This window comes from Polyodon spathula, chromosome 9 (genome assembly GCF_017654505.1).
Source record: "Polyodon spathula isolate WHYD16114869_AA chromosome 9, ASM1765450v1, whole genome shotgun sequence".
Taxonomy (NCBI): Eukaryota; Metazoa; Chordata; class Actinopteri; order Acipenseriformes; family Polyodontidae; genus Polyodon; species Polyodon spathula.
The window spans coordinates 42,266,147-42,292,802 of NC_054542.1; the positions used below are offsets into that span (position 1 = coordinate 42,266,147).

The 26,656-nt window shown below is 36.6% G+C and overlaps 1 protein-coding gene across 2 annotated transcripts in view; it reads left to right on the forward strand.

The window, feature by feature from the left end:
* uggt2 (UDP-glucose glycoprotein glucosyltransferase 2) overlaps positions 1-26,656 on the forward strand; it is a 60,251-nt gene that overhangs the window by 28,293 nt on the left and 5,302 nt on the right. For both annotated transcript variants that reach the window (XM_041259675.1, XM_041259676.1), the window contains 17 exons: positions 529-627; positions 1,057-1,151; positions 2,678-2,884; positions 3,761-3,892; positions 5,454-5,584; positions 6,136-6,231; positions 7,521-7,623; positions 10,425-10,504; positions 12,259-12,448; positions 13,078-13,236; positions 14,601-14,686; positions 17,833-17,917; positions 18,189-18,271; positions 23,923-24,024; positions 24,108-24,192; positions 25,039-25,221; positions 25,867-26,027. In XM_041259675.1, the coding sequence (XP_041115609.1) occupies positions 529-627; positions 1,057-1,151; positions 2,678-2,884; positions 3,761-3,892; positions 5,454-5,584; positions 6,136-6,231; positions 7,521-7,623; positions 10,425-10,504; positions 12,259-12,448; positions 13,078-13,236; positions 14,601-14,686; positions 17,833-17,917; positions 18,189-18,271; positions 23,923-24,024; positions 24,108-24,192; positions 25,039-25,221; positions 25,867-26,027 (2,077 nt within the window). The remainder of the gene's footprint in view (positions 1-528; positions 628-1,056; positions 1,152-2,677; positions 2,885-3,760; positions 3,893-5,453; positions 5,585-6,135; positions 6,232-7,520; positions 7,624-10,424; positions 10,505-12,258; positions 12,449-13,077; positions 13,237-14,600; positions 14,687-17,832; positions 17,918-18,188; positions 18,272-23,922; positions 24,025-24,107; positions 24,193-25,038; positions 25,222-25,866; positions 26,028-26,656) is intronic.

Below are 26,656 nucleotides of genomic sequence, written 5' to 3' on the forward strand. Positions count from 1 at the left end.
TTTTGAAGCACAATCCTATTTCTGTATGTGAAAACATGAGTAGAATTATTGAAGCTGATGAGCCATTGACTGTTACTTTTCTACATAGTTTACATATATACTGGTCTCGGTCTCAACACATCTGGTCTCAGTCTTGTTCTCAATTTTGGTCTTGACTTCATCACTGATTCAGCTGGAAGCCATTACAGTGAATGTTTTATTTTGTTATATTCGTCACTAAAAATGTACCAAGTTTTACTGAAAACAATACTCTGGTATTGTAAATCTACACAGTTACAGATATGGCAAGATTCCAGTTAGGAATGTGTGGTACAAAACTGAAAAATAAACACGCTTTTTATCTTTAATAGCACAGCCTTCACTGTTGTGATTTTATAAAGTTCAAATGTCTAGGATGTTTCTTTATTATAGAAGATTTAATGTTTTGCTTTACAGTTCTCTTGTTCAATCTGTATGAGATCTCTGTACAATGAGACACATGACATACTGCCTTTTATAATATAAAGCATATGATTCTTGATTTTACAGCTATACAAGACTGGCATGACACTTCCACATTCTCCTTCCTTGACTCCAGAGATAAGACTGCCGTTATTGCTGAAAATATGAAATACCTCACTAAGAATGGTAAAGCATTGCAATCTGTTGCTGTTGCTCTTTTAACGGGTCCATGTTCTAGATTTCCTGAAAGTTGATGACCATAGAAGGAATATACTGCTGCCAGGTAGTCCTATACGAGAATACAATGCAGCAAACAAGTAGTTAAAATGGACTTCGGATGAACTGTGGTTGATACAGTAGAGTTTGCATTAGAGCTCTTAGCATTGTTTGTCATTCACAGGGCAGAAAGTAATGATTTGTTGTCACAGCTGTCTGCTATAAGTGGCCAAGGCAAAACTATTATCTGCTATCTATCTTTATAACCAAGCCTTAAATTAAACAGTTGTGTGTTGTATTAAATGCAGTTTTCAGTTTTGTCTCTAGTTGTCTGCTATTGGTTGAATTGTTTTATCCAGAAGCAATCCACAGTTGACTTGATTATGTTATTGCTTTTAGGTGAGGATGTAATTTATGCGGCGAGCATCTGGATTATTGCTGATTTTGACATGCCCTCTGGGAGGAGACTGCTGTCTAATGCATTGAAACACATGGTGAGTTTGTAGTGATTCCTGTTGCTCCACAGAACAGCAGTGCCCACATTGAACAGGTTTCTCAAAGTTTCTTTGGGCTTCTTTTAACATGTTTTTTCTAACTTTTTTTTTCATAAATGGAAGGATATATACGGTCCTATAAGGATGCTTCCTAGTAACTGCAGTGAGACTTGCTGGTCAGAACAAACCGCAGGTTTAAAGCACCAGCTCCCTATACTAACTGTATTATGTTGGCTAATCTCCATGGACAATTCCCCACTGACTTGGTTTGATTTTATTCTCTTTTTTTTTTTTTTTGTGAGTTGTGTTCAAGCTACACTTAACCTGTAAATGTATCTTGACATGTTTCCCTTTTCTTGGCTAGCTTTGTATTGTTTCTGTTTTGTTCATAGTGATTGCAGATGAATGGGATGCTCTTAAATACTGTTACAATGCCTTTTTAATGCTGATTGTCTGCCTGTTGCACTATACTGGGTGAAAATTATAACTGTATTGATTTTGCAACTTTTATCATTTTGAATATTTAACGTGTAATCCTTCACTTTCTTGCCTTAAGCAGACATGAAGCATTACATCATCCCTTTATGCTGTATCGGCCAAATGTACGTGCACAAAACATACTGTAGAGTGCGGTCAGAACTTATTCAAGTAATGAAGGGGTCTAGATTAACCTTATTGTTAGGCCTTTTGATTGTTTCTGACATCTAAAACCAAAACAAAATGTGTTTGCAATATGACATTGGGGGCTTAAATATTGTTGATGTTTTGCTTGTTGCATAGAAGTAGCATTGACATACTCCCTTAACAACCAGAGACCCAAAAGTTATCGCCTGTGATTATAATGATGCAATGGTGTTGGGCATTCTTCAGAACAAAATGTTGAGCCCTATCACTGTCGTCAACATTAGCCTTTTGTCCTGAAGAATGCCCAACACGATGCAATGCCTGTCTGTCACACTTGACATGATAAATGCGATAGCTGCTAATTTTTGCACCAATCTTCACCATACTTAAATTATACACTCCTAGCCTTCTGTAGGAATTTTAGATTGTATTTCACAATAAACATGCGCTTATTACGGGATTACGAAGACCCTCTGTATTTGGCTGCACTGGTTTGGATATGCGATGTTCTTCTGCCCAGACTGCCATCCAATGTATTGTCTATTTATTTATGCACAGCATTGAAATGAAGTGTGTTGAGCAGTATGAATCAAGACTGGCAAATGCCTTTGGCTGGTTTGCAGGTAATTCTGTAAATATTGAGATTTGCACCGATTTCAGAGAGCAGTCAATATGGAAAGGATGCAAAGTGCATTCTTAAATGCGCTCATTTTTCTTTTCCGATTCTACTGGGGGTTTTAACTTGTTGGTGTTGGTTGTAATCAGGACTTGGCTAACTGGAATCTTGGTGAAGTTGTGCACTGTGGACTTCACTAAGAATATCAAACTCTGATCACTTGTGACTGAAAGAAAGGTCCAGTTATGCACAGCTGGTCACTTCTTATTACTTTAAATATTTACAGAAAAGCAGCAGCAAAACCCGTATCGGGGTGATGAGTAACCCAGTCGCCAAACCCACAGAAGAGAACACTGTGATTGCAAGGGCTATTATGGCAGCCGTCCTCACACAGAAAATAAAGGAGGCGTTTCATTTCGTAATGAAACTCATCAAGGAAGAAAGCGTACAAGCACTTGCACAAGGAACTAAAATGAAGGATTTAGTCATCCAGGTTGGTACAAAATGAATGAGGTGATTCCAACTGCCCAGGTTTTTCATCCCTCAAACTCCATGTGTCATAGCACTTCATTAATAAATTGTGCTTACATTTCATTACTACAGTATATATAGAAATTACAAAAAATGTAATTTAAAGATAGATGGAATTATTTTCAAGTTAGGATTAATTACAACAATATACTATTACAGATCTAGAGATATCTAATTAAAACAAGCTTTATCCTTATTTACTGTGTAATGGATTATTATTTAATTTAATTTATTTTTTTTTAAATCCCAATTGTGGTGCTTATTACTATAAAACCAAAAGCTAATTTAATTTGTTGACCAAATCTCAAAGTTTAGGAGTATTTGTTTTTCACTTGATGGGTGTATTTTCTATAGAATATTTTTGGCTCATTTTTATCTTTCATAAAAAGTTAAAAAAAATCATTTGACCATATTAAAAAAACCATTTGTCACAAATAATCCTGTATTCATAGTAATTCCATTTAACTTGTAAAGAAAACATGAATGCTAAAATGAATAGGGTATTACTGGTCCACAGAAGATTAAACTAAGACAAAGTGTCACTCACCATTGATTAATCCCAGTTGATTTAGTTTTATAAATTCTCATAGCTTTGCCATCTATGTATAAAATATTTATTGTTAAATGGTCTCATGCCAGTTTACTTACATTTTAAAAGACGTCAATAAATAAGCAATCCTCTGCCTGCATATTTCACGTACTGGAGTAATCTCTTTTCAGAAGGCTATATGAGTACAACTGGAGAGCAGGTCCAGTGAGTTTTTGTAATAAGTCATCATCTTCCAGAACAATAGATATTAATTTAATCTCCAGGAATGATTCATTACTGCTTGTTTAGGGCATGGATAATGACAGCTTTGAGAAGAAGCACAACACCCTGGGAGTGGATTTCATCAGTACTCAGCAGTTGTTCTGCCAAGACGTTGTCAAGCTGTTGCCTGGTCAGATGGCTGTTGTGATCAATGGACAGGTAAGTCCTTGTAAGTCTATTACCAGCAGTGTCCTGATGTGATTGCAGTGTAATGGGATGATCGATATGGCGAGACACTCTGCAACGGGACCATGGATGTTGGTTATATCCTTTTTGAAGTGTTTGTTTTTTTAAATCTAGATGCTTACATTCACAGATTTTGATCTTCTTTATTGCATCAGAGTTTTTACACAGCTACTGGTACGCTATCTTTGACATATGTGCATCAGGGTATTTCTGATTTGATGTACCAGCATCAAGGCACAAGAAACAAAGAATACAAAGCCACAGCAGTTTCTATTCATATCCCTTTTCATCCTGTTCCAGACTAGGCAACCAGACAGGAGAGACAACCTAACAAAATCTAGCTGCGACATATTCTCGCAGGGTATAAGTTTCATCAAATTGCCCCCTTAGTTCATTCATATATTTGATGCCAATTCACATAGAAGGGTAAAGTATATAACAATCTAATAATATGTTGTATTCCTGTTTCATTCCTTACGTAACACAGATGTGATAAAGGACATAATTGGTTAATACCATCATTTTTTAATATAATACACACCTTTTGTGATATATTCAAGAGGCACAATTTACCTTTTGGTTAGGGTAGTATATAAAAGGTACAATATAGAGTACAAGATGTGAAAAACAGTATGAAGAGTGCAGTCTTGACTTGAAAATCATAAATCTACGAGACTCTCAAGTAAAACAAAAGTTCCCTTTTATTTGCAAGTGTTGATCAGGAAGCACAAGATTCAACTTTGCAAATATGATAGTCAGAGAGATGCAAAATACTTTCTAAATGCAACTTTGCAAATATGATAGTCAGAAATACAAAATACTTTCTCATTATAACTCTTCAAGTGTGATAGTCAGAGATATAAAATACTTTCTCAATACAACACTGCAAATGTGATGGAGTCAAAAAGAAAACAATAAGTCGTGCAGTGTGACAGATTATTGATCCTCTCACTAGCTCTCCACATTGACCCCCTCATTGAAGTTAACTGCTCTTAAAGATTCCCATTACATGACTCTGTATATACTCTTCCTGTAAAATAGCTTCAGAATGTTTCATTTTCATCTCCTCTTTTGAATGATAAGCACCTCTATTTTATTCCCAATAAGAATGGGAATAAGAATGCTCATAGCTGTAAAACATAACGTGCTATTCAATATCTAGATCAGTATAGATCAGTTAACTTAATGGAAGGTGTGTTTGCTTCTCTGGGATTAGTCATCCGCCTGCCCAGGAAGTGTAAGTCAAGAATGCTTGATGTACAATGGCGATTCCAAAATGTTTTTGTTACATGATGGGTACAAGTGCTGTGTGTTGATTAAGTATAACTTGAACATTTAGGGCTGGTTTCACACACACTGATCAGCACTAATCCTGGACTAGCTAACTAGTTCACTTAAGTTTTTCCTCCTGATTAAGTGTTTGAAGTTATGGATGAGAGATGCTTTAATTTCAATAAGATAATTTAAGATGTTGGTTTTATTTTTTCTTCAAAGAAATGATGAGCGATCTAATGGTTCTCTTTATTGCTGCTAGATTTTGGGGCCGCTTGATGAAAATGAAGAATTTCATGAAGATGATTTTCATCTGTTGGAAAAGATAACTTTGAGCCGTTCTGCAGAGAAGATCAAAGTTAAAATCAAGCAGATGGGAATGAAGGCAAAACAGTATGTTGATATGCTTTTCTCTATTTTTTTTTAATAAAAGCGCATTATACCATTTAAGTTTGTTAGCTATGGATTATGTTCAACACCTTCTAACTGGAAACAACTTCCAGCTTCCTGCATAAAAATGAGACTGTTTCCCCTCCCCCTCAGCTGGCCACATAACAAACAGACTTCTCTTGTTATGGAATAAAACTATCGAGTCAAATTACCGTGAGAGATGGATAGTTGCTGTCATTAATTGACAAGCAACAATGATATGCCTGAAACTCTTTCATATTTAAATGTTTCTCAGTCCATTCTTTTTTGGCTTTCATGTTTAATAGTATATATTATACCAGACGGTGCAAGGACAGATTCTGTCAAGCCATTTGTCCATCTCTCTAGTGCAGTAATTAGATACAAAATAATATGTATACCAAATGTGTTATTCATGGGTTAAGCATTTCTTTCCAAAAAAAAAAAACCCAAACTGATATGAAATGTTTTAAACAGTCGAAGTAGTGCTGTTTTCTATATTGCAGATAAACAACTTGTATTGTATTTGTATGCAGGGCCAGTGATTTGGTTATGAAAGTGGATGCACTCTTGACATCAGCGCCCAAGGGAGAAACCAGGAGAGATGTCAGGTTTATTAAAGATGAACTGAGGTAAGAAATGAAATACAAATTCTACAGTTTACTGCTTTACTTGGTCCTTTCTGATTGCAACTTTTTAACTACACCCAGGATGTGCTGCTTGTCAGAACTCTAGCCCGCTGATATAATCCTATATAGGACCCGAACGTTGTTATTATTTGTTTATTTAGCAGACGCCTTTATCTAAGGTGACTTAGAGACTAGGATGTGAGAACTGTGCATTATCTGCAGAGTCACATACAACGTCTCACGCAAAAGATGGAGCACAAGGAGATTCAGTGACTTGCTCAGGGTCACACAATGAGTCAGTGAGTGAGCCAGAAAGTGACTGGGGTTCTCTTGGACCATGTCCAGCCCCTCCCCTTTTCTGGATGTACTGTATGTCATGAACATTTATTCATTGATTTTTTTCTTTTCAGATGCGCATTTGATTTTTTTTTTTTTTTTAAAGTTATGCACAATGTCGCTCTAGGGCATAGAAATAGGCCACACAGCTTTGTTTTAAAATAGAATCAACATACTAGGATAGGGGTGTCCAAACATTCTGCATTAAGGGCCAGATTGACAAATATGCTATGAGCAGTGGGCCACATAACCTTTTATTACAAACTGCCCATGCTACATGTGATATTATTAACAAACTTAGAGTAAAATATGCACATGCATAAAGTTACATCTAATTTTAAAAAAATAAATTAATAATAATAATAATTTCACCATTAGGCTATAGGTTACAATGTTTTGTTCTGGGGCTATGACTTGAGTATCTGGTGATACCTGGTGTGAGATTTGTGGTTGGGAGTCTCAGTATGAGGGTCATCGGTTACACTAGATATTTTTTCTGCATGTCTTCTCAACTGAAGGAAACGGGTCTTGTTGAGGCTCTTGTAAAATCCTGTCAGAGGCTGCTCTTGATGGCGACTGCAAAGCATGTTATCACACTGCAATCATTTCCAACTGCAGGTTTTCATAAGTTTGATCGATGTTGACTATGACAGGAAAAGAGAACAGTTGAATATCCTTGTCAGTCACTGAAATCTTCAAACCGCTTCTCAAACTGTGCAATTAAGGCTGACATACTAGAAACGTCATTTTCCATTGATTCGCGAGTGCTTTCACTGGGAAAACTGCTGACAGCAGCTTTTAATGATGGAAAGTGCACAGAATTGTGATCTTCGGTACAAATGTTTTGATTATAAATACGACTGCAGGAATGCAGTTCAAGCCATCTAGTGCCCTGTTCATATTTGTAAGCAAAACACACCTTGCCATTGTAATCTTTCTGGCTTGTTGTATTCCAGTGTAGTACAGCTACCACCTCGAGAAGATGAAGTTTACTATGATGTTGTAGCGGTTGTGGATCCACTCACCAGGGAGGCCCAGAAAGTGGCGCCTTTATTGATCGTAAGATTAATCTTTATTACTTTTCTGTACAATGTCCAGCAAACACAAAGATCAATGAAAGACCAACTCGAGATTCTTGTGGGATTGATATGAACCAGGGAATACAGTTTTTTAAGCTCTGTAGCACTTGTATTTATTTTTCTGTCTATGTTTTTTGATAGAATTTATATACTTAGTAAGTTCATATGGCCTCTCTTTGTCCTAGCGGCTCTAAAGCAATGTGGTCATGTATCAGGTACATGCTTTCTAAAACTGGCACAGAAACTGCCAAGTTAGCACAAAGGGTCCAGCCATGTAAATATGTGATATCTACAAATGGGCCCCACTTTTATATTCCTGTGGCTACTAGTTCCCACTGAAATACTGTGTTGTCTCCTTTCATTTTAACCTTTATGCTAACTTGGCTGTTTTGCACGTGGCATGTTTTTGGACAGATTATTCATATCGTTGGATTATCAATAATAATAATAAAAAATTATAGCACCCTCAGAACTGACTACTGTAGACTAAAGTAATGGCGATACCAGTCTTAAAACATTTTTTTATTATTATTATTACGGTAAGTTTGCCACTATGACCACTAGGAGTTCACGTAGCATATGATTTATATTATGGTAATATAAATCACTTACTAAAAAAAAAAAAAAAAAAGATTCCTTTGTGTTTCTGAACACGAAAAAAATGTATACAATTGAAATAACTTAAAGGGGAACTTTTGAAGTATATCGTATAAAAACCATTAAAACAAATTCCATCGCGGTTTGTGTGGCGTCCTGTCGTTGACTCGCTCTATAGTCACACACAGTATTCTATTGAATAGATGTTCCGTTCCTATATTATGTAGCCAGTGTTTTGTTAGGGCTGCCCTTTATTGGTTTAAAGGCTTAGGCACACAAAAATACTTTTTGTTACTGTTTTTCCGTTTGTTACTTTTGCACCCAAACGCTTTGCATTCCGACATAATTCCCCCTGCCGGCGTTCACTGGTGTGGGTGGCTGTCAATGATGTGACGTAACAGCAGCGCCAGAAAGGATCCAATACGGTGCCAGAAAGCTGACAAAAAAATTGAAACACTGGCCAAGAGCTTGACTTTTTAACAAAATTGACGCAGCAAGGCACATTTGTTATGTATACAGAGTATCTAAAGATCCTTGTTATTTTGAGTACAGTTCTCCTTTAATGTCTGAGTCAGGTATTAAAGAGCACCGATCCAGACTTCAGCATACATATTAGGTTACGCATTCAGTGAATGTTACAGGATGTTATATATGTGCCTGTGTTACTCCTTTGCTAACAGGTACCCATGTGCCATTTGTTTTTTTAATATTTAAGTATTCTAATAAAAACTAAGAAATCAAGTAAGTATGAGGTATCTACCCTGTCCAGTAATTAAAGGAACCATTGTGCTTCTCCCACCACAACCCCTTACAAGCTGAAAAGCTTCTGACCAGCGACACCCTCCTCCTCCCAGGTGGAGCCTACAGGACCAAGCTGTAACTCTGCTCCCAGATGGCAATATAATTGCCTACTGTATTTACCAGCCTGCTAAACTCTACTCTTAAACCTTTGGCTGCAATTACATAAGGGATTTAAATGCAGTTAGGTATAATTTATTGATAAGAGCATTCCAGTAATATCACAATGAAATTCAAACTTTCAACAGAGTAAATGTATTAGATGTAAACAATCTAATTATATACACCCTGGGAGAGTAGAACATAAAACAAATATTGCTGCCAAGAAACCTCATTTTAAGGTTATATTTTTAAAATACTAAATAACATTGTATGTGCTTTTTTTCTAATAGATTTAGCACTGTGTAGAAAGACAAGAGCACTAAAGCACAAGGTAATTTTACATTCCATTACAGTTGAATGTGTTTTATTGCACACGTTCTAGAAAAGACTACTGATAAACGTCATATTGAAAATCACTGCAAAAGGAATGTAAGAAACAACTATGATCATTTCATTACAAATAAGATTGACCTGGTGTTCTTAAAACTCCAGTACAGAGCAGTTTACAGACCACCAAATTTCATATCCCAAACGCTGTCACAGCGTATGATTGTATTTATACATGAATGGTTTGGTTTGTTTTGGGTAGCTGAGCAAAATGAGAATTCATAATTGTGGAATTTAATTCATGGGCTAGTCAAAGATTTAACAATATGTGTGAGTTTGGGTTGCTAGGTACTGTTTACCATCGTCTCCTAATAGAGTATTGTAGGAATGTTTAGAATTTAACAGAATTGTCTGTTAAATATGATTCAATAAACAAGGAATAGTTTAAAAAACAAACAAAACAAAAAAGAACACTGCTTAGAAAAACACATTCATATTTAACAGACTTAAAGTAATTGCAGACTAGAGGGGCATATATCTTCATAAAACTCAAACAATCCTCATAATGAAATAAGCACTATTAGTGACAAAATTAGAAGCAGAACAACTGTATTTTATTTATAAGAATACCTTCTAATGTACTCTTGATGTCACTCGGCAACAGTATCCCAAAATTAGGGACTGTGACAACATCCCAATACAATAGGTCTTCTGATATTTACTGTACATCAAAGTTTCCCAAAGATTGTATTATAATGCTCCTTTATTGTTGTGCAACTGTAAACAGCAGGCATTTCTTTTATTGCAGTTCTTTCCTAGAAGGATTACGTTAACTTTACCCTACCTAGTGAGGTTTACATATTTGCAAAACATTCTGTGCTAAACAACGTCCCAAAGCTTAATATATAGCAGTGTTTATTTCTCTCTCCCAAGTAAGTGGAACCCTTTCTCCTTCAGGTACTTGGCCAAGTCATCAATATGAAACTCCGGGTGTTTATGAACTGCAAGCCCAAGCTTTCGGAGAGGCCTCTGAAGAGGTAAGCAGCAGAATATAATAAACTCTGTTTATGTGCACAAGCACCCGAGGGTCAGTGGTATTTTTACACAAGTCTCTGCCTCGCAGGCTGAACTAAAACTAATAATGTGCTGCAAAAACACAGGAGCTGTTTATTAACTTTATTGTATTCTGGCTCCCTCATTCCTTACCTACTCTATGTCTGAGAATTGCATTGAGCCAGGTTAATTAAAGTTCAGTTGAAGCCAAAGGACTATTGAAAGTTTGAAAATTATATATTCTTTGAACACAGGACAAACTTTATCCAAAGCCCTAATGAAAATGTCAATTTCCAGTGTATTTATAAAAGATCCCCCTCCTGGCTAAAGAGAGATTTGTATTTTATGAAATCTCAACATTACTGGAATAGGAAAGGGTTGAACTAGAAATCCACGCATCTTACCTATACGCAAATGCTGCTTTCTTTTGATGGCTTATGTATACGGTACTAGTATTCTTTCAATTGCAAGTAGTAGCGAAAGAAAATATTGCTCTTTTCATACAAGTAGAATTGTTTTACAATCCTGGAAGTGAATATTAAGATGGCTAACAAGCAGTGTAAAGGGTTGTGTCACTTAGCAATTTCATTACAAGATAAATTAAGTATTGGTAGAGTGGTGCTCAAGTCAAACACCATTCATTCCCCTGAAGGACAGCTTTTTGACTTCTCAGAGATTGGCTGCTAATAACCATTAAAGCCTTGTACACGTTACCAGAGTTTCAGATAATCTTGCTTTTATTCAGTTTATTCGAGTTGTGAAAATGTCAATTGTGAAAGTAAATATGGTATATAAATCCCCTTACTAATATTTGCTGCATGCTTGTGAAGCCTTGATTTTAGAGTCATTCTGCAGTCAAGTGGTGCTGAGTTGAGCCATAGCTGTTCTTCAAGTAGCTTTTCTTTTATGAAAATCAGGCACCATTTATTTGACCCTGCATATTTCCATCTTGCATTCAATAAGTGTAAACTCTCTCTCTGTGTGTAAACTGGGGTTTTAGTTTGTCAGTTCAATAAGTGTGTAATAACATGGGCAACTGAAAAGGCACCCTGTTTTGTGTTAACTAACACAAGTAATGATTGTAACATGTTTAATCCAATTATTCTAACAACTTAACATTTTCCAAGTGTTTTTTTTTTTTTTTTTTTTTTTTTTAAGTATCTGCAATGCATGCCTTGCAGTTTTAGGAACCTTAGATTTATTCAAAATAAACAGAACGTCACCTTTTGATCTGTTTATAGCGTGGATTTATATATTGTCAAAATGCTTACCCAGCTGAAAAGTTAATTGGATTGAGCCTGTTGTCCTTGATTTTAAACATGACTGTGACAGGTTGCACGTTACCAAGGAGACTCTGAGACCAGGAAGCTGTAGCCAAGCAAACAAAACACACACTGTCCACCGCACCATTCCTTCACCAACAAAATTCTAACTAGCACCCATGATCACCTTGTTTATACACCTGTGGCTGGAGCCTAATTAATCATGTATTGAATTGATGGCTCCAGCCACATTCCCACAGGTGTTTGCAGGGAGGGTATACACACATATCCCAGTGTATTGGCAGGGCTTTCCCTACCATACTACCACAATGACAAAACACAACTTGATTATTGGCCAGCCTCACCCGAAATGTTTATTTCAGATTGTAGCCAGGGACACCGCCTTGGATGCCTGCTCTAATCGCTATCTTAGGTGGCTGGTTACTCATAATATAACTTTCATTTGATCTCTGCAGCTTTTATCGCTATGTTTTGGAGCCTGATGTGACATTTTTGGCCAACAACACCCTGTCTCCAGGGCCTGTAGCAAAGTTTCTAGAAATGCCTGAATCTCCTCTTCTCACGCTCAACATGATCACACCAGAGAGCTGGTTGGTGGAAGCTGTGCAAAGCTCACATGACCTTGATAACATCCACCTGCAGGAGGTAACAAGCTGGATCGCTTCTTGGAGAAAATTATTGTAGAATAATTGTGGTTTTTTTTTTTTTTTTTTTTTGGCATGTAGACATATTTGAAAATATAACCACGACTGTTGAAAGGGTAACATTTGAGTTAAAAAAAAAAAAAAAAAAAAAAAAAAAAAAAAAAAAAGTTAAGACTTACTTATATTTAAAAAATTTAAAAGTGAAAACTTCCAAACCAGAAAAGTGGTCTACTTCTATTATGCAACATTTTTGCATTCTGATTGAAAACTAGCTACTGAACCAATCCAGGTTTATATAACTTAACTGCTTGTGATTTAACAATTATGCAGCTAATTAGCATTTAATTATTTTTATTTATTTCTTAGCAGATGCCCTTATCCAAGGCTGCCTTACAATTGTTATAGAATATCACACTACAGAGTATCATATTACAGTTGTAAAGTACAATAAAATCAGTAGGAAAAAAAAATCTAATTCAGAGAAGAGAAAAATAAAGAATACAGTAAATAATTACGACTTAAGAGCGAGTTCAACTAAGAGCAGTTAACTTATAGTACAAATATAAGCTTCTAAGAGTAAAGTGCAGTAAGATTCAACTCGGTAATCTGGTACTTGTGGTACGTTTTCAGATTGATGGCATTGTGAAAGCAGAATACGAGCTGGAGTATCTGCTGCTTGAAGGGCATTGCTTCGATGTGACAAGTGGGCAGCCACCTCGTGGGTTACAGTTTACTCTGGGAGTCAAAATTGCCCCCCTTATACAAGATACCATAGTGATGGCCAATCTGGTAGGTTCTTACTTGGATTACTCTTGATTGTTTTAAAAGATTGCTGTAAAAACCCACGTTTACAAAAATAACCTGTATCATAACAACTGATTGAGTATGATGAATATTTTTGAAAATTAGAATAAAATCTAATTTTAAGAGAAATAATCTTGAAATGTGTGATTTTTATAAAAGTAAATATAAGTATGCATGTTTTCAAATATTTGTGTTGTATTATAATAGCTTTGTTTGCACTTATTATAATTAGTATTTGACTTGCTAATTTTCAGTGATTGTATCGTTAATTAATTAATTGAGCTCAAGTGTTACTGTATTTTTGTCTAGTCCCTACAGCCATTCCCTATAGCCAAAACATTGCTTGATTTTTAACTTTGTTCTTTTTGAATAGTAAATGATAAAGAATGGAAATTAGATCTACCATCTATTATTATGGTGTGTCACCTCTATTTTATTCAATTGTTAACGCAAGACTTGCAACAGGATTACAGAAGATAAGGAAGTGCATCTCTGTCTCAGTAAGGTGATGGTTGTTCAATTTGCCGTGTGAAATTGACACATTTTTCTCCATGGAATGATGGTAATCGTACCAAACTGGCACTCGCCTGCCCCCTCCAAGGGTTCCATACTTGGAACATGTATTTCCAAAATATAGAAAACTGAAACACGATGACAGGATGATGACATCAAAATATAGAAAACTGAAACACGGCGATGGGGTAATGACCTCAAAATACGAGACAGCTTTCCATTCTGGGTGCCACAAGTCATTGTAAACATACTCATAGCTAGCTGTGGAGGCTCGGTGTTAGCCCTGGAAAGAGTTAAACTGGCAACAAAGCCTGGATTAGAAAACGGCAAAGAATCGATAACTTTCCTGAGATGAATGTTTTCATTTAGATATTTTATGGCAGTATCCCCATTGCATGCACTTTGCTTTGTTTGCTGCGTATTGTAAAACTGCTAGCTTTATTAAGTTTTATGCTGCCAATATAAACATCAGCACACCTCTGATCTAAGCACACTAGTGCACTGGGCTGAGTTCGGAAAAAGAACCACTTTCCTATGACTGACATTCTCTTGTGGTAAAAAAAAAAAATGGACTGCTCTATAAAGAAGTTGCAAGGTCATATTTTAAAAGTATTAGTTATTGCTCTACCTTAATCTTATCAACATTCAGAGCATTTGCATTTACTAACCTTTAGCCAGAAAAATCATTAATGCCGTGATTCATAAGAAATGAATTCTTTTGTTGCATCAAAAACAATTTTCTTCTCAGTCTTTGCTGTAAAGCACTCTGAAAATGAAAATGCAGAGGTAGAAATATATAAGCCTATTTGTTCTTTTTCTCTCTCGATTTAATACAGGGCTATTTTCAATTAAAAGCAAATCCTGGTGCCTGGATCTTAAGGTTACGTAAAGGAAGGTCAGAAGATATCTATCAGATATTTGCGTGAGTATTGCTTTGTGTTACATCTACAGTACAATACTAATTTTAAACATGTTCAGCACTCACAAAATGATGTTCTGAGATCGGATCGTGTTGCAGAGCATGGGCTAGAGAAAGGCAAGCCTGTATCTGCTACAGGGAGCTGTGTTTATCATTAAATAAAAAATACAAAAATCTATATACATTTAGCAGTAGCGTGCATTTGATTTATGAATCTAAAAAGCAGATGACCTTCCCTTCATAAATCAAACCCAGAGGTCTATCCTCTGCAGGTGGTGAACATCACCTGATACAAGATGCTGAGCACAGAGGAGATAAGATGGATTTGTCGGCAGATGTTCTTCACAGTAACCTTTCCCTCCCATTAGGAGCAACTTGGGAGAAACTCTGACTTCATGGAGACTTGGTGTTTAACCATGCCAGAATGCTTCTGTTGACTGACTGTTAATACAGAAGAAACCATCAAAAAAAACATTTATTGGTGCAGTAACATTTGTATTGTTATTGGCTACATTAATTGTTTAATTATCTTACCAAGACAAATCCTATTTGAAATGTGTCATCTAGAATTGTAGACTTCAAATATAAAAAGGAGTAAACAGTACAGCAGATATTTAAAGGGAATATTATAGATCTGATAGCTTAACAAAGAAGTTGATCATCCATTGCGTGCAAGTTTTCCCTTACCCCAATGCATTGCATTGATTTTATACTGCTCTTGGAACATTAAAGCAGTAATGCATCACCCAGCTCTTGCAACGCTACACTTTCTCACCTCAGAACCTTGGAGGACTGGGCGTGGTCAAGTCGAATACCTGTGACATATTCCCCCACCTAGAGTAAAAAAATACATAAGTAGTTGTTAGGTAATTTCAGCATTACCTCTCGCAATTGTTGCAGAAATCACTGCAGACAAAATAAACATGGATTTTATTCATGTTAAATCTGTGATTTAAAAAAAAAGTTTAAATCATGTTGTTTTAAAATAATTACCAGTCTACAAGTTGTAGTACTCAACTGTAATTACTGTACAGAATTACAAATGTTTTCATAAAGCTTTTTCAGATGCATGGCCCGTGGGCGAAGTACTGGTATCAAGATGTAGGTTTTTTTTACTTTTGTAAATATAAGTGTTATACAAATTTGAATATTGCATATTTTCGCCTACATTCTAGTGAGAACAATTATGCTTAACAGGAAGGGCAATTTGAACTACTAGTGATCACTGAAACATCCCTGTACTGGCAGTGTTACGTCGGCCTTTCTGTTTCACAATTGTGCTGAACTGCGTCTGTCCGTCCATCCATCTCTGCCTGTCACTCTTTACATGATGAACATGATAACTGACTTCATTTTGCAGAAATCTTACATATCATAACTGCCTGGACCAGTCACAATTGTCTTGGTGCTGGGGGGGTGATATCGCACGCAATTGTTCCTTCTCTATAGTCAACGTATTAAAAAAAACTATAATTTCTATCAGTTTTCATATTTTTTTTTTATACATTAAAATGCTTCCAGCAGGGGTTATGCTTTTACCAGTTTGCCGGTCTTCACTTGGGATTGCTCAGAGAGCGTCACATTGGCTATGGAGCTCCTGTGGGTTAGGGAGGCAAAACAGTCAGGGTCTGCTTCTAATTGCTACAGCAAACTCTGCTAGGCACCCAGTGAGCACAGAGCAGACACCTGCAGGGCTGTCCTTTGTCCTCCAGTGGTCGCTAGCTTGCTGACATCCGCTGTCGAGCTGGCTTGGTTGTGGGATTGGAGGACGCCCACTGAACCTTCAGATCTATTATGATTTATTTCTTCTCTTGTACTCGTAAAGGTAAAAGGAGATCTAATTTTTCATCCTGACAGTGCCATTATTCATGTGGTTGTTACAGGGCTTTCTCCAGTTTATAGGGCAAATCTAGATGAAAAAACTTTTCACTACAACTCCCAGTCCAGTGAGCATTGGCAGCACGGCTTGTCTGACAGGGAGGAATGAGATATGAATCCTCCCCTGAGGTGGGACAGAAATTGATATCCACTACTTCCACACGCTTTGGCCAGATAGTTTTCTGTTTAAAAAAATAAAAACAAAAAAACCCATCAATCTAAGCATTCTGCACTGTGAACAATATCTTGTAAGCCTCTTTCATCAGGACTAGGCTAATTCCCTGCATTCAGTAACTGCTCAGGTCATAAAGGGTCGGTGAGTCGTGACAACTTATTAGTGAACACTGATAGAAAAGTTTCTTGTTTTATAGGTATGCTGCCCTTGCTTCAGCAGATTGTCTAAACTGACATATGAACACGTTCACTAGAGATCTGGGCTGTGATGCCTGAGGTTCTTGTGTGTTTTTTTAGTTATTAAAGCTTCGGCAAAGAAATATCACTTGATTCTTTATTTATGGCAGCATGATTTAATTTGCTTTGCATCTCTCATCTGATTTCCAGTAACTTCTGATTTTGCCAGGTAGTAACTCAAGATGACAACCTGCTTTATGATGATAAACTGACAAATGCAAACTGTTCTTCAAGTGGTATAGAAGGACAGGTTCCACTGCCCTTTTGCTCTCTTGAGGCCCTATTTATCAAAAAGGTTTCATTCCTTTGGAAAATTTGGGGAACCATGAAGATTTGTGGGATTTATTGATCCATTATGACAAAACATATTTTATCATGTAGTTTGTCAATGTTTATGTCCATAGGGAGTTGTTTAAATCAAGGAAACGTTTCTCTCTTGTGTAGCATGACTGCTGTGGTGATGGTTGTGTGGCTTGTGTTCTGGTGTGAATCCTCTGTTCAGTGAAGTGTTTATGTTCTTTTGGCATTAGTTTGCGGAGCGATTCTGTCATTTTTTCTCGGTGTCTCATTCTCTATTTCTTTGTTTTGTGTGTAAGCTTGTTTGCACTATAAGCACTTCAGAATAAAGCTGTATTCATTGCAGATAGAAAAGAAAGCAGTGTGAGAGAGGTATTGTAGAGATCTGTTTCTTCTTGTATCCAGTGTAGATGAATCATCCATAACTACATTTGAAAAAACTTCAAATCCAAAACCTTTGCCATTGATTTGTTTCTTCCAGTATTTTTCTTCTCAAGTTATTTTGACTGATCTATAGTGTTTTTTTTTTTTTACATTTTTTTTTTTAATTTCTTTACTTCTAGTCATGATGGCACTGACTCACCTGCTGATTCTGACAATGTCATTGTTGTGTTGAATAGTTTCCACAGCAAAATCATCAATGTAAAGGTAGGTATACCAACAAGAGCCTTGTTTTTGTTGTTCTAGGTGTGTGTGTTTTGGTTCTTTGTTTACCTCCCTAAGGGTGGACTTTGAAGAAACACTTTTTAATAATATAGTCAATATTGAAATAATAGAATTATATGATGAATTACAATAAATGACTTGGAGTAAGATCATTTATTACTCACTGTCTTACATTGCAAAAAGCATCAGTTAAATAAAGAACCTTTTTCTATATGATTTCTGTTTGGCTGCAATTGGTTTATCTGTGGTCTAGGTGCAGAAAAGGGCAGATAAAATAAACGAAGATTTGCTCAGTGATGGAACAGAGGACAAAGGATTATGGGAGTCAATTACAAGGTGAGCTTTTTTACATTTATTTTAATAGATAAGCACAGACAAAAGGAGTCGTCTTGAGTTGGTATTGCCAAAAGTACAAAACAAAGTTACACTCCAGTTGATAAACTGGATGCCATTATGAAGTTGCGTAGGGGGGAGCGGCTTTGCTGTTAACTATTACTATATTGCTCCTGATACTCTTTCAGAATTGTAACGTGTTTGGAGTCAACCATAATGGACAATAGAACTCATCCTGTATCTTCTGTAGCTGCAAGGGGCAAACTTGTATTATGGTTGTATTTATGTTGTTTTTTTTCATATTTGTTTATTTTTTTATTTTATTGCGTTGTAAATATGTTATGTTAATTATAATAACAAATTATGGAGACTAGCTTTTGTAATATCCTAATTGGTATAGAAAAAAACAATTAGATTCATAATTTAGTGTTGGCACTTTCCTACAAAAAAATGTTTTACAATTTTGAACAAACCAACCCCTAAACATATTAATTTTTATGAAACTAAACCAAATCTGTGCCAAGGTGGTGGGAAAGCAGTGTTGCAGAGCAAGAAATGGAGAATTTTTCCATAAGCTTGACTGGGGTAGGAAATAGGCCATGTCCTTGGAAGAGGAATGGATGCAGTATTGATTAGTGGTAACTGCTTGTTTTTCTGCATAATGTGTTTGTTTAGTTTTTGCTAACTATATTATGTGTCTGTCTTCTTACTTACTGCTCAATATGGAAAGCTTGTGGAGGTCTATGAAGGAAAGGTAGGAAGTGTCGCATTTGGCAGCCATATTTTTAACATAGTGACTAGTTACATAGATTTTTTGCTTGCTGTATGATTACTGCTGCATCATACATTTTCAGTAATGTTAAGTTCCAAAATGTATATAAAAGAAAGGCTAAAGTAGATGAACCATGAAGTAGTTTGTTAGAAAGATATTCAGCAGAACGTATATGACTGAGACTCAAGATTGTGGTAGAACTCCAGTATGACTGTCTTCAACCCACAACGTAACCTCTTACTGTAATGTTGACATGCCTACATAATGTCTGCAAAAGTCAGCTTGTCTGTAACCTTTACAAATACATTTTAAACTAATAGCATAGAATATAAAAATATTTGGTCTCGTAATAATTCTAAAGTTAAAGATGTTCTCGCACCTTACTCCATATGTAGAAAACCAAAGGCGTATACCAGAGGTGTCCAAACCAGAGCTCACAGGAAGTTCAAGTGTGGCTCGTGGTGAAATGCTGGCTGACTCTCATGCTGAGGTTCGAATGAACTGAATAATGAACAAAAACTAAAAGGAAATAGAGAAAGTAAAAAAAAAAACACAACAAGTTCATTATTTTTGTTCTCTGTTCATTCGTCTTTATTATTCATTCTTCTCTCTATTACGTTTCTTTTGAGCCTGCATGTTCACTGCAAGAACATTTCATCACTTGATGACCTTTAAGAACATAAGAACATAAGAAAGTTTACAAACGAGAGGAGGCCATTCGGCCCGTCTTGCTCGTTTTGGTTGTTAGTAGCTTATTGATCCCAGAATCTCATCAAGCAGCTTCTTGAAGGATCCCAGGGTGTCAGCTTTAACAACATTATTGGGGAGTTGATTCCAGACCCTCACAATTCTCTGTGTAAAAAAGTGCCTCCTATTTTGCTGTTCTGAATGCCCCTTTGTCTAATCTCCATTTGTGACCCCTGGTCCTTGTTTCTTTTTTCAGGCTGAAAAAGTCCCTTGGGTTGACACTGTCAATACCTTTTAGAATTTTGAATGCTTGAATTAGGTCGCCATGTAGTCTTCTTTGTTCAAGACTGAACAGATTCAATTCTTTTAGCCTGTCTGCATATGACATGCCTTTTAAGCCCAGAATAATTCTGGTCGCTCTTCTTTGCACTCTTTCTAGAGCAGCAATATCTTTTTTATAGCGAGGTGACCAGAACTGCACACAATATTCAAGATGAGGTCTTACTAGTGCATTGTACAGTTTTAACATTACTTCCCTTGATTTAAATTCAACACTTTTCACAATGTATCCGAGCATCTTGTTAGCCTTTTTTATAGCTTCCCCACATTGTCTAGATGAAGACATTTCTGAGTCAACAAAAACTCCTAGGTCATTTTCATAGATTCCTTCTCCAATTTCAGTATCTCCCATATGATATTTATAATGTACATTTTTATTTCCTGCGTGCAGTACCTTATACTTTTCTCTATTAAATGTAATTTGCCATGTGTCTGCCCAGTTCTGAATCTTGTCTAGATCATTTTGAATGACCTTTGCTGCTGCAACAGTGTTTGCCACTCCTCCTATTTTTGTGTCGTCTGCAAATTTAACAAGTTTGCTTACTATACCAGAATCTAAATCATTAATGTAGATTAGGAATAGCAGAGGACCTAATACTGATCCCTGTGGTACACCACTGGTTACCACACTCCATTCTGAGGTTTTTCCTCTAATCAGTACTTTCTGTTTTCTACATGTTAACCACTCCCTAATCCATGTGCATGCGTTTCCTTGAATCCCTACTGCGTTCAGTTTGAGAATTAATCTTTTGTGCGGGACTTTATCAAAAGCTTTCTGGTAATCTAAATAAACCATGTCATATGCTTTGCAATTATCCATTATCGATGTTGCATCCTCAAAAAAATCAAGCAAATTAGTTAGACACGATCTCCCTTTCCTAAAACCATGTTGACTGTCTCCCAGGACCCTGTTACCATATAGGTAATTTTCCATTCTGGATCTTATTATAGTTTCCATAAGTTTGCATATAATAGAAGTCAGGCTTACCGGTCTGTAGTTACCTGGTTCAGTTTTGTTTCCCTTTTTGTGGATCGGTATTACGTTTGCAATTTTCCAGTCTGTCAGTTCCACCCCTGTGTCAAGAGACTGCTGCATGATCTTGGTTAGCGGTTTGTAAATAACTTCTTTCATTTCTTTGAGTACTATTGGGAGGATCTCATCCGGCCCAGGGGATTTGTTTATTTTAAGAGCTCCTAGTCCCTTTAACACTTCTGCCTCGGTTATGCTAAAGTTATTTAAAAGTGGATAGGAACTGGATGACATGTGGGGTATGTTGTCAGTATCTTCCTTTGTAAAAACTTGTGAAAAGTAATCATTTAATATATTTGCTATTTTTTTTCTTCATCTACGATTTTGCCATTTGTATCTCTTAAACATTTAATCTCCTCTTTTGAATGTTCTCTTGCTGTTGTAATATTGGAAAAACATTTTGGAATTGGTTTTAGCCCCCTTAGCAATGTTAATTTCTATTTCTCTCTTGGCCTTTCTAACTTCCTTTTTGGCTTGCGTTTGCAGTTCTGTGTACTCTTTCTGCGTAATTTCTTTTTGGTTCTTTTTTAATGCTCTGTAAAGTGCCTTTTTTCGCTGAATATTTTTTTTAATTGATCTATTAAACCATTTTGGCAATTTAGTTTTACATTTAGATTTGTCTACTTTAGGGATATAATTGTTTTGCGCCTCTAGTACTACATTTTTGAAGAACAACCATCCTTCTTCTGTGGGTGTTTTCTCTATTTTACTCCAATCTACTTCTGTTAGTCTCTGTTTCATACCTTCATAGTTTGCTTTTCTAAAATTGTAAACCTTAGCTTTAGTCTTTACTTTTGGGGTTTTAAAAAACACTTCAAATGAGACCATGTTGTGGTCTGAGTTTGCCAGTGGTTCTCTGACCTCTATTTTAGTTATTCTGTCTTCGTTATTTGAAAAGACTAAATCAAGGCATGCCTCCTCTCTAGTCGGTGCCTTGACAAATTGTGTTAGGAAGCAGTCATTTGTCATTTCCACCATTTCAATTTCATCCTTCGTGCTACCCACCGGGTTTTCCCATTTTATATGGGGGAAGTTCAAATCCCCATTAGTATGGCTTCTCCTTCGCTACATGCATTTCTAATGTAATTGTATAACAGATTATTTTGCTCACCGTTTCACACCGTGCCCTGGTGCATGAGTATTTCAATGTTCTCAAGTGCAGTTGAAAGTACATGTCATAATACAGTGGCATTGAGCAAACCCTCCACGAGTAATAAACAAAAGTATGGCTTTAAGCCAGAACAGGAGGAAAGATTTGCTTTCACTGAAAACAGTGGTAAACCTCTGTGTCTCGTCTACAACAAATCGCTTACGCGCTGTAGTCTGTACAAGGTGAGCAACCTCAAACATCATTATGAAACAAATCACAAGTTTTCATCTGAATATCCTCCTTGATCAGAATTGAGGAGAAACAAGCTGGCCTTGTTTTAAAAGCACTCCTCAGCAGATGGTTACATATATATATATTACACAGAGACTATAAGGCTCTGCAATGTTCTCCCTTATTGTGTATTTTGTTGGCATCAAGAGATAACAGCTACTGTACTGCACAGAGTAAGTGCAAAATGCCATTATAATGTTCGAGAGAATTTACTACTTTTTTTTTTTTTTTAAACCAATGCCAGTATTTAAAATGTTTTGCTGGCAAACATTTCATGTTTTACAGTATTTGTCTTGCGGCTGTCGGCTGTTTGAAAATATTGGTATGCGGCTTGTAGGGTCAGGAAGTTTGGCCAACCCTGGCATATACAGCAGATTACAAGACTTCACTGCCTGTTGGCTAAAACCTCCCGGTCTCTTGATGTCCTTGCTACAGTAAATACTGTTCTAGGTGTCTGTAATTCTTTGGAGACAAGGGAAAGCAGTTTTTTTTCCTCTGGTGGGGGGCAGACACCAATAGAGAGCTGCTTTTATAACTGCAGATCACACCGTGTGCTGCTTGGAAGCAGACTTTTTTTTAATATTTAAATGGTGAGAAGAAACCGAACAGCAGCTGAACAGATTCCAGCCCTGCTTGAGGGAAACTGTGTCCGCTGTTGTGGAGATGAGTGATAGCAACACTGTAGTTGTCTTTTACCCAGTTAAACTGGCTGCAAGAGCTCAAGGCATTAACCCAGGGATTTATTGTTTGAGTAACATGCTCTCCTAATCAGTGGTGTCTTCAGTGAAGGAGCTGCACACAATCTGCCCTGGTTGGAGTTTAAGTGACTTTTAAAATCCTAGTGCCAGAATGCCCTTTCTGTAAAATAGGCATATTGTGTTAAATGTGTATAGCCTGTGCATTTGTTGCAGTGGTTTAACCTTTAATCTGGTCGAGTGCAAATCTTTCTTTCTTATACTATTGCAGTATGTTATCCTTATGTTGCATGCTATCCAGCCAGAAGCACTTGAAGCTATCTGTGCTTCAAGTAGTTTTATAATGAACATTTTAAACCAATCAATATCCAACCATCCACTACTTACTATGTCTATGATAGGTACTTGCACTCATGGCTTCAGCTGTTACATGTGCATTTGTTTAGCAACTTCAATTGATCTGATTTTCTACAGAGTAAATCAGCTTGATGAATACGGAATCGTGTGTGCTTTGTTTGTGTAAATACGATATTGCACTGTTCCACAGAAGCGTACGCTTATTGAAGACGTATATCGTATAGCAAACCCAGAAGGCTCTACATTACAAATTGAGCATGCCTCGTGTTTTAGTGTCTTGTGACTGGACAGTCTTTCTTGTTTTCAAAAAACAAATCGGCTAATGTGCATCATTTGATATGTGCTAATTAAATATGTATTGTTTTTACTGATGGTAAATGTATCAACCTAAAGTTTCACAGGAGGATCTTCTTCGGATGATGCCAAAAAGGAGAAAGCAGATATTCTGAACATATTCTCAGTTGCATCGGGACATTTGTATGAGCGCTTTTTAAGGTGAGATACAATAAATAAATAAACGGCTGTTATGCCTTACGACTTATAATCATATAATGACTACCTGCTACTGTTGGTTTCAGAATAATGATGCTTTCAGTTTTGCGACACACCAAAACGCCCGTCAAGTTCTGGTTCCTGAAAAACTACCTGTCACCAATGTTTAAGGTAAATGATGTTATGAACAATTTACTAGAGATACATGTGGTCATTTTGTGCTCCAACGTGACCGCTATCAGACAAACAAGGTAAAAATAAATAAATAAATAAAACCACAACCTCCTTGTTGGTTTTTATATTTTAATTGTGATCAATCCTTTCTACTTGTGTTGACCCAGTAGCTCACAAATAGTACTGATCTTCAAGCTATTTTACAAACAGTATAGTACTGCATGTTAGAGAAAGTCAGTAGATGTCTGCATAGTTTTCCTTTGCGGAATTTTAGTGGAGTCAGTAAGGTTATAAAGGGTTTTGTTGATCGACTTTGCAACAAGTCAAAGCGACTGTTGCTACCATGTGAGATCTCAGAGCAAGTTTAGGCTTGGTAGGTAACCCAGCATGCTGTAAATATTTTCTGTACTACTGAATGTGTTTCTATATCATGTAAAACATTTAGCTAGAGTCCTTCTGGCTAAATTGCCCTAACTCCCCCAAAAGCAAAGGTCATATGTGGCTATGCATTCTTTTAAATGGCTTTAAGCAAAATAATATAAGGTAGGAAGCCTGAAACAGCTTTTGTTGGCAAGAGAAATTACAACAATGAAAAAGGGTGAAGATTCTGCATTGTGTAAAGCTTTCTATCCAAAACTGTGTGCATGTATTGATTTTCCCTAGATCCAGTCCTTACTAAGCATCCCTGAAATAATATAGAAAGTCTTGAGTTATTTTCAATGGTTAATGGCTAAATAAAAAATTGGTTTGGATTATGTCTGTTAAATGTACAGATAATCTCAATACTCAAACAGAAATTAATATTTGGGTAATTCTTTAGCATTATTTTTTGTTTGTTTGCAGGAATCTATTCCACACATGGCCAAAGCGTATGGCTTTCAGTATGAGTTAGTGCAGTATAAGTGGCCTCGCTGGCTCCATCATGAGACTGAGAAACAGAGGATCATCTGGGGACACAAGATCCTGTTTTTAGATGTGCTGTTCCCTCTGGCTGTGGATAAAATCATCTTCGTGGATGCTGATCAGGTATTAATAAGAGCCCTGGTTGATAATACGTTAATGAAATGAGCTTGAAAAACATAAGGAATGAAAGTGTTCCAGCCAATGTAAATATCCAGGTTGACTGTCCAGATAGATTTGATAAGATATGCATTAGTAATTCTTTTCTAAGTAAAACCTTTTCAGGCAGTCACTACTTAATACAGTTAAACCACCGTTATTAGTTCTTTTTCAAATAGTGGTTGTCAAGTTGTCATAAAACGTTTGCCAGTCTTCTGGTGTGATACTTGATCCAAGTGGCAAATTGTCAACGCTGGTGATCGAAGTGTTCTATTGACCACAGAGCTAGGCAACTCCAATCTGTGAGCCTCGGCTCTTAGCAGTTAAATGGCATCAGCTTATTTGTGTAAGAAAAGGTTCTTGTTCATGTCATTTGTGATTTAAGGTTGCATGACTACTAAGAACTTGCCATACTACTGACCTTGTCTGACTTGATAGTCAGGATCCGCCTACGTGAAAAAAATCACATCTCCTAGCTTACACCCTGAGCCCCAAACCACATTAAATGCCTAAAAATCTCAGCTGTTTATTAGACAAGCTGAATCCTATTCTGTAGATTTCTGTGTGAAACACACTTTTTAGTATGGGTTCCCTTTTTCTTGGTCTGGTCAGATTGTGAGGGCTGACTTGAAGGAGCTGAGGGACCTAGATCTGAAGGGCGCCCCATACGGTTATACCCCTTTCTGTGACAGTCGCAAGGAAATGGACGGATACCGCTTCTGGAAGTCGGGATACTGGGCGTCTCATCTAGCAAACCGGAAGTATCACATCAGGTAGCATGCGTGGTTTATTCGGAGCCCCTCTTGACTTTGCACCAACCTGCATCTTTGCTGCATGATTCTAAATAGTTGATTATGGATTGGATCAGCAGTTTGTTCAGGTTGTGATACTGTTACGGGACTGTTGTATTTACACAAAGTATTAATTACCATTCAAAATAATGTAAGGTTTCTAGCTATTGTTGGCTAAATTCTTACGATTCCAAGTTCAATTAATTTATTGTCAATTTTAACCCTTAAGCATATTTTATAAGCAATAATAGAATAGCAGTGATGATGGTGATGATGATGAATCTATTGCTTAGTAAAACTCATTTTGAAGATGCAGCCTTGGCTGGGGTTCCATCTGCTGGGTGATTTTTCCCAAGCTGTCTGTATGTGGTTTTAAAAACAAGCTGTATGTAATTAAAGTATAACGGCATTGCTGTGATAATAACAACTCTGAAGCCAGTATTGACAGACACATTTTCTATTTATTTTATTACATTTTTTGCGATAAACATTTTAGAGGGTAAACTTATATCTGGGTAGTGTAGAATTGTGATCTTTCCAGTGTGCAGATCGAGAGGTATGGACTCTACTACAGATGTATGACTAAAGCAGTATCCAGTTGTTTATTTTCC